The sequence below is a fragment of the Agelaius tricolor genome, unplaced genomic scaffold (genome assembly GCF_023055355.1).
Source record: "Agelaius tricolor isolate 1412-34295 unplaced genomic scaffold, bAgeTri1.0.p SCAF_3, whole genome shotgun sequence".
Classification (NCBI taxonomy): domain Eukaryota; kingdom Metazoa; phylum Chordata; class Aves; order Passeriformes; family Icteridae; genus Agelaius; species Agelaius tricolor.
Genome location: NW_027269263.1, coordinates 55523426 through 55531652, shown reverse-complemented (window position 1 = coordinate 55531652; position 8227 = coordinate 55523426). Strand labels below are relative to the sequence as shown.

Here is an 8227-nt window from a genome sequence, read left to right as displayed (position 1 = left end):
CGCACCGCGGGGCTGCCGCGTTCCCTCTCGGCCGCACCCGGCCCGGCCCGGAGCGCTCGCCCGGGCTCGGCCAACGCGGCCCCGCCGCCCGCGCCCCGCCCGCGCCGCCGCCGCTTCCGGCCGCGCCCTTCCGCTCCCACAGCGCCCCGCGCCGCATCATGGACCACAATGGTGAGCAGGGGGAGGCCGGGGGCCCGTCCGAGCCCGGCCCGCCGGGCCCGCGCCCGCCGCCGGGCGGGGAGCGGCCAAGCGGGGCCGGCGGGCGCGGGGCGGCGCAGGGGCGGCGGCGGCGGGCCCGGCCCGGCCCCCGGGAGCGCCGGCGGGGCTCGGGCGCGCCGCGGGGCCTGCTCCCTGCCCGGGCAGGCGCGGCGGCCCCGGTGCCACCTTGGCCCGACGGCGCCCGGCGCTGCCCCCGCCCCGAGGGCGCTGGGCCGGACTGAGGGGCCGCTGCCGGCGGCACGGCCCGTCCCGTCCCGTCCCGTCCCGGGCGGAGCGGCGGGCGCTGGTGGCGCGGCCGGGCCGGGTGCCGGGCCCGCAGCACCGGATGCAGCCGTGACGTGCCGGAGGTGGGGCAGAGACGCTCGTTTGCCCGCGGCGTTTCCCGGCATCGGTGCCCATAATGTGTTTCCTGATTCCGTGTTTGTTTGGGGCCCGAGAGGAAACTTCCTCGTGTGCTTAAATTCGGTTGCGTGGTTTGAGTGTCGTTTGCCCGCGAGCGCGCTGGCGTAGCTGGGATCCTTTGCTAGTTCATGCGCTGGCGTAGTGCAGTAAATAAATGAATGGACGTGGGCTTTGTGCTAGGGTGGTTTTGGAGGTTTTTTTCCTTTCCCTTACAAAAGATTGCGTTATGACTCTATCTGTATAAAGCATTTGGGCAGTATTTGTGAATTTTAATAAAGCTGGAAATGCAAAAATAAAACTTAAGTTGATGAAGGTGACATTTCAGTAGGTTGCATCACCTCTAATTAGAACTTCTTTAGGTAGTCTCAACAAGTTTGGTATGTTTGTCGTAGTTTTTTCTGGACATCATCTCACAAATTATGCTCCTGCTGACTGGAATTTATTATCCTTCCATGAAGCATGAGTGACTAATAAACTTCCTAGTTTGGGTTAGTTACAGCTGACTCATGTAAATATTCCTGGCTTGAAAGGATATAAGGAGGAAAAGTGACAGAACGTATTTGGCAGTTCAGTGGATTAACTAATAAATAGGTTTTTGATTTTTAAAATTCTTTTTAGTTATCCCTGTTTGCAGATGACTGAGTTGCTGCAGAAACTGTTTGTGGTTTATGGCACTGTGGTTTTGTGTATTCTGGTAGAAAACAGAATTTCCCAACACGTGAGAAAGAAGTGGCTTTACCTCTGATGCCTTGGTCGAGCACTCCCTGGGGAAGCCTGATGACACAGTTGAGTGTTTGCAGGTTCTGGACAGCTGAAAGAAATAACAAATGACCAGATGTGAAAACCAGCTTTATTGGTTTTGCCTTTTTGTATATTGCCTTTTAGAATGAAACTGTCAACCATAGTTCTAAGAGGAGTTTGATCTGTCTGAGGAAACTGAGGGCTTTTGATGATTTGGAGGTACAGGACTGTCAGGGTGCTGTCCCACCTTGCCACTGACACATTTCCTAGCTTTGCTGGTAGCTGCTGAAAAACTGAGAGCTATCCCGTTTTTTCTTGGTTTTCCTTCTACTTGTTGCATTGTGTGTGGTGGTTACAGGCTTTGAGAGGCAGCAGTTGGTGAGGCATTGTGCAGAATTACACTAAAGAACCCTAATTTCAGTGTCCTGCACTGCAGTCCTTTGGGGCCTCTGCAGTCATTCCAGGGCTGTGGAACTCCAGGGCTGGAACTGCTCGGGGCTCACCCCTTCCAGACTGAGCATGCCCTGCTTTGAAACACCTGTGGCATTTTCAGTTAAAATCCCAGTGAGCTGGGAAGATTTGTGAAGGATGTAACTTCATTTTTGTATGAATGAGGTGCTGTGGGGTGGTTTCAGATAAACTTGCTGGAGGTTGAGGGAGTTATGTCTCCTCATTGGTGTTGCTTGTTGCATTACCTGGTCTATGTTATCTCTTGGAGCCTGTACCTGCTGATGCATATGTCAAGCTGTTTCTTGCTTTGTTTGCCCTGGTACTTAGATGTAAATCTGGTTAAGGAGAATTTTGTATATAGCTGGGAACAGTAGTTTTCAGTTTAGGAAGGATACAACTACATATTCCTAAGTACCAGTATTTTTGTGCTACTTTTTTTCCAAGTGATATATCAAGATGTTGAGTTAATATATGAACTAGTTTCCTTCCTACTTTAATAAATAATATACATAAATTGTAAAAATTATCTTTTCACATAAGAAATTCTGTGTAATCAAGGTTGTACAAAGAATTGACTCTCCAGTGCTCTTCACACTGTGAGAAAAGCTGTAAGGTTAATGTTTCTGTTGTGGAAAAATGTGTGACTGGCTAAGTTATTTTAATAGCTTTATTTTTAAACTAGATTTCCTAAGTTTGTTGCTGGTCACAAAACAGTTTTTTGTCATGATTTCTGGAATAAATTGTCTGTGAAGATACCTATTTGTAGTGATTAAATTTTGGTATGTTGTAGGAATCTTAAGCAAGCTTTAAAAATAATATTTCTTAAAACATTTCTGTTAATATTTAGCCTCTTTAGAGACTACTAGATAAATTTAAAAAATCTATACTTTCAAAATTTTTCTTTCACAGACAATGATTTGCAAGGAACAAATAGTTCAGGATCATTGGGTGGTCTTGATGTCCGTAGAAGAATCCCTATAAAGCTTATTTCAAAACAGACCAATAAAACCAAACCTGCACCTCGAACTCCAAGGAATATGAACAGGATGCCTGCAAAGACACAAGCTGGTGATGAAGGTAAATTCATGTAAATTCCCTATGGTAGGGAAGTGTATTATTCCACAGCATTGTTTGAGACTTTACTCAGAGACTGAAAAGTCCAGTGTTCTGTCCAAACACAAAGCAAGTTTCAAATCTGCAAGTACTGCTGCACTGTAGGGCTTCAGTAGTGCCCATTTCCAAAAAAGGCTGTCTTACTACTTTGGTTCTGCCTTTCTGTAGAATGGGCTCAGCAGATTGGAAGTGCTGTGGCATTTTTGATGATTTCAGTAAAAATGACCCATGCTCTTAATAGCAGCTGGTGTCAGTTACGAAAGTGTTGTGGTTGGCTCGTGTCTTTCTTCTCTTTCTCCTTTCCACAGAAGAATTTGATTATAACAAGGAGGAGCGATACGAATGTAAAGGAGGCGAAATGTTTGGCAATCAAAGGAGATTTCCTGGACCCATTTTTTGGGATTATAAGGTAAAGTCATGAATCTTGACTGTGTTTCATACCAAGTTGTAGATAGTCCTGGTAGATACTTTGTTAATTAAAAGTTTTTCAGTTGTTTTTGTTCTGCCTAAAATTACATCCTCTGCTTTCTCCTGTTTGTGGTGTTCTTGCTTCCTTTTCAACTAATTCAGAAATAATGGGTCTGTTGATGATAATTGAAATGAGACGCTTTAGTGATGTTGGGGTTTGTTTTCTCACCCCTTTCTCTGTCCTACCAGATAAACTTGCTGGGGGAGAAGGATGATACACCAGTCCATTTCTGTGATAAGTGTGGATTGCCCATCAAAATGTATGGACGCATGGTGAGTGAAATTACCAGTGGAAGATGCAGCCATGGTTTCCCTTTGGATAAAATGAGGTTTTACTGTGTCTGTATGAGGCTTCTAGAGATCACTGATTTCAACAGGCATCTGAATAAACAGCAGAATAGTACCAGATGGAGCTGGAAACCTTCACTGCTCAGGTGTTTTTGTTCCATCTGTCTGACTGATTTTGCTTTACCCCCTGATTCAATAAAGTAAGCCTGAAAATGTTAAACAAAAAACAGAACACCCTGACAAAGGAAAAAACCTTCAGTTTCTGGGGTTTTGACCTTACACCACTTAGGTTTGAAAATAAGCTTTTTATCTCAGTTGAAGACTTGCAGTGAAGTTAGAAAACACTATTCACTTTTTTATGTACCCTTAAAAATCCCTGAGATTAATTTAGATTTGTAAGTGTGATGTAACAGGCTTCAGCATCTGACTTAATGGCAGTTAATGCTTTTAAAACTTTCCTTCCTTGCCAGCAAGACTAAGTGCAATCAGATTGCATATGCAGCTTCTGTGAAAGTTCAGTGTTGGTGATAGTGCAAGACTCAAACTTCTGCCAATGTTTTTTACACTTTTTACACTTTACCCCAAACAACACTACTCCAAAAAACCCCAAACTCAGCATAAACTGTTCTAGGTTTCTGTGCAAAGATGCTGTAAATTGTTAACCACTGCTTTGCTTGTTCACCTCATAGGTAACTTAGTTACTTTATTATAAGCTGTGTACTGGAGGGAGGAACTGTAGTCTGCAGAATGACATAGATACTTATACATGATGTCTTAAGAGAAATGTTTTATTTCTAGATACCTTGCAAGCATGTTTTCTGCTATGACTGTGCTATACTACATGAGAAAAAGGGAGACAAGATGTGTCCAGGGTAAGTTATCTCAAGATTTGTTATTAAAGGAAGTGTAAGAAAGTAACTTAAATATCTTATTTCAGGTACTCTATTAACATGACTCTTATTTATGTACATTTAGCAGAGGCAGTAGTGTGCTCTGAACTTTGTTGTTCCTATTCCATATTTTGGGATTGTAAGAGATCAGTGTTTACTTTGTTGGTTTTGGGTAGGTAACCTGTTACTGCTGTAATTTAAAAAGGAATTAATGGCAGTTTGATTTACTTAGTGAAAATGACTCGTGTTATGTTTTAATGCACAGAAGAATTTGTTTGAGAGATGCTATTTAAAAATTCTACCTCATGACATTTTTATGTTCTTTCATAGTTACATTTCGATATTTATAAACTAGGTAAACTTCAAAATCATTGAAAAGTTTCTTTCATTGCTACAGTGGGGCAAAATTGTCAGTTCTAATTTGTCTAATTACGTTAACAAGGGAGAATGCATGTTGAGCTCTCTGTGATGACAATAAATCAATATTCTCTTTTAATTTAGCTGTAACGAACCTGTGCAGCGAATCGAGCAGTGTGTCCGAGGGTCTCTCTTCATGTGCAGCATTGTTCAAGGATGCAAGAGAACTTACCTGTCACAGAGGGACTTACAAGCTCACATCAACCACCGTCACATGAGAGCTGGCAAGCCTGTTACTCGTCCCCCCATCGAACCCGTACATCCTCCTATCGCCCCGCCGCCGGCCGAGATTCCCGAGCGTTTCATAATGCCCCCCGAGAAGCACCACATGAGCCACATTCCGCCCAAGCAGCACATCATGATGCCACCTCCTCCTCTGCAGCACGTGCCACACGAGCACTACAACCAGCCCCACGAGGACATCCGTGCTCCTCCCGCAGAGATGTCCATGGCCCCGCCGCCCCCCCGCCCCGTCAGTCAGGACACCTTCCGCATCTCCACGAGGAAGCACAGCAACCTAATAACTGTCCCCATCCAGGATGATTCCAACTCGGGCGCTCGAGAGCCGCCCCCGCCGGCACCTGCACCTGCTCACCATCATCCCGAGTACCAGGGTCAGCCGGTGGTGTCGCACCCCCATCACATCATGCCTCCCCAGCAGCACTATGCGCCGCCCCCGCCGCCGCCGCCGCCCATCAGCCACCCGCTGCAGCACCCTCCGCAGGCGGCAGGCACGCCCCACATGGTGTACAGCCAGGCGCCGCCGCCCCCCATGACCTCTGCCCCGCCGCCCATCACGCCGCCGCCCGGACACATCATCGCCCAGATGCCGCCCTACATGAACCATCCTCCTCCGGGACCTCCCCCCCCGCAGCACGGAGGCCCACCTGTAAATGTCAATGCTCCCCCTCCCCACCACTATAACCCCAACTCTTTGCCACAGTTCAGTGAAGATCAAGGAACTCTTAGTCCCCCTTTCACACAGCCTGGGGGAATGAGTCCAGGGATATGGCCAGCTCCAAGGGGGCCGCCTCCACCTCCCAGGATGCAAGGGCCTCCTGCTCAGGCCCCCCTTCCTGGACCACATCACCCTGATCAAGCCAGATACAGACCCTATTACCAATGATACAAGCAACTGTATGAATAGAGAATGCCATGAAGAGGATAAAACTAAATACAGAAGCCTTTTAATTAATTGTTTTGGGGTTATTTTGTTGTGGTTTTTTTAAGAATACCGTCATTTTGACTGTAAGACATTTTGAGGTTTGAATCTTAAATGATTTTTAAGCCTTGGCCGTAGGACTCTTAACTTCAAATACTCTGTAGTGCTAAAATAAGTGGCTTAGTAGACCACAGTTGCATTTTAACAGAACTCCTGTTGCTAGTGTGGCTAAATTGTCCTAAGATGATCACTTGTAATATTATTTCCTGGAGAAGATGAACACGTGTTGTACCATTCTGAATATTGTTTTTGTTAAACCCAGTGTTTTTGTTAACCTGTGTACAATAATTAAATTGAAATATGGTTGTAAATGTGGTGAGTTTTTATATGAAGTTAACATACACATAGTTCTGGGACACCATTTCAACACGTATACCTTCCAAACAGCAGTGTAGTGAAATATTAAAGGAACTTTAATATTTCTCCTACTGCCATTTACCGTTACTCATGAGGATTTCAGGCTGTAACGAATTCTTGGCACTAGAAATCAGACATGCAGAATTCTGCGTTTACCGCATTCCAGCTTTTCCACTTTTTTCTTTATGCATCAAAATGAATCTATCAAAGATAGAGCTTTGGGCATGACATGAAACCATGTATTCTGGGTTTTTTTGTTTGAGTATTTGGAGTTTGTTTTAAAGCTAGTTTTGATTCGGAAGGTTCTGTTTACATGTAAGCTGCTCAGTGGAGTTGAATTCAAACTACTGTGTTTACCTATGGCTGTGTTTGTGTGGAAGTGGCTGTGAACTGGCTTGCCATGTCCATGAAAAGCAGCTTCTTTTAGGCAGGGAAGTCACTTGCCTCTCTCACTTTATATAATGTGTACAGTAGGAGAACTTCCCATTTGGATAACATGAGAAAAGTGGTCTGAAATCCCATGTGTAGAAATAAAAAGGTACACATTATTTATCTGCTTTGATTTTGTGATACAGGTTTAGTTGATCAGTCAGTCATTAGGTGTTTTGCTTTTCTCAAAAACTAGCAATATCAGCAGGCTTTTAGTTCTGTTTTTGTCCAAAATTTTTGTTTTGTGAGAATACATTTAAAGAGAAACATAATATAAAATGAGAAGGTTCCTTTTTAGTGCAGCTGGTAGCAGAAGCAGACACTAACAAGACAGTACTGTCTGTTGGTTGGAGTGTTTATCTTTCCATTTCTTATAAGTATTTGCACTGAACCATTGTTTTTCCAAATGCCACGTTTCTGGCAGTGGTGCTTTTAGATTAAGTCCTTTGGGATTTTTTAAAAGTTTGTAGTTTCCTACTGTTCTCAAATAATCTGAGCCATCTTAAAGCCTCAGTGTTACTTTTTATTTTGTGAAAATTCTTTTCCAGAATCATAAGTGTTAAATTTATGAAAGAGCTGTGACAGTGCAACATTCCAAATTTTGTATTTTTATGTCTAAACTTCATATTTTTAATTGGTAGAGCAAGGGCTCTTTCGATTTATTCTGTTCTTGACTGCCATTGATTTCTTGTGGCCAAATCTTTTGAACTGCCTTTCAAGTAAAACCTCCTTTAGAGATGGGATACAAATAAATTCCAGGATATGCAAATGGCCAGTAAGTGTCAACTGCTTGAAAATCTGCTTAGCTGTAACATACTTCTTTCTAAGAGAGAGTTATTTGGTTTGGTTGCTCTGAAAACTAAGTAATTTTAAATAAAATACAGTGGTGAAGAAAAAGAGGCTGATTGTGATAGTGTGCTATGAAATGGGCTGGTTGAAAATTTACTGTTTCTATGCATGTGAAGGCAAAAATGTCTCTGCCAGCATTCTTTTCTTTCAGTAACTAACAAACACATGAGGAACTTTTCAGGACCCCTTCTGTCACTGTGAAGTTTCCTGGGAGGAGGCACATTCTGTTACAGCACGTGGCTTCATCTGAGGAAAGCTGCATGTCTGATCCTCGTCCTTTGGCTCTGCCCAGCCAAGCTGAGCCCAGCAGCACAGCTGTGTCACAGGGGCTCAGAGGGCCCCAGCTGCCTGTGCTGTGCTCCACTTCACCCCTGCTCTGGGT

At 44.5% G+C, this 8227-nt stretch overlaps 1 protein-coding gene across 4 annotated transcripts; it reads left to right on the top strand.

Moving 5' to 3' along the window:
* The first annotated feature begins 82 nt into the window (after nt 1-82).
* Nucleotides 83-7896, top strand: CBLL1 (Cbl proto-oncogene like 1). Of its 4 annotated transcripts, none has more exons than XM_071423897.1 (6): nt 83-171; nt 2722-2889; nt 3237-3334; nt 3583-3666; nt 4480-4553; nt 5073-7896. In XM_071423897.1, the coding sequence occupies exons 1-6, from the start codon at nt 159-161 to the stop codon at nt 6112-6114; spliced, it is 1479 nt and encodes a 492-aa protein (XP_071279998.1). In that variant the 5' UTR covers nt 83-158; the 3' UTR covers nt 6115-7896. The 4 variants fall into 4 exon arrangements, with proteins under 4 accessions (XP_071279998.1, XP_071279997.1, XP_071279999.1 ...); XM_071423896.1 differs by having other exon boundaries at nt 3234-3334; XM_071423898.1 differs by lacking the exon at nt 83-171 and adding an exon at nt 396-566 and having other exon boundaries at nt 3234-3334.
* Nucleotides 7897-8227: the final 331 nt, after the last annotated feature.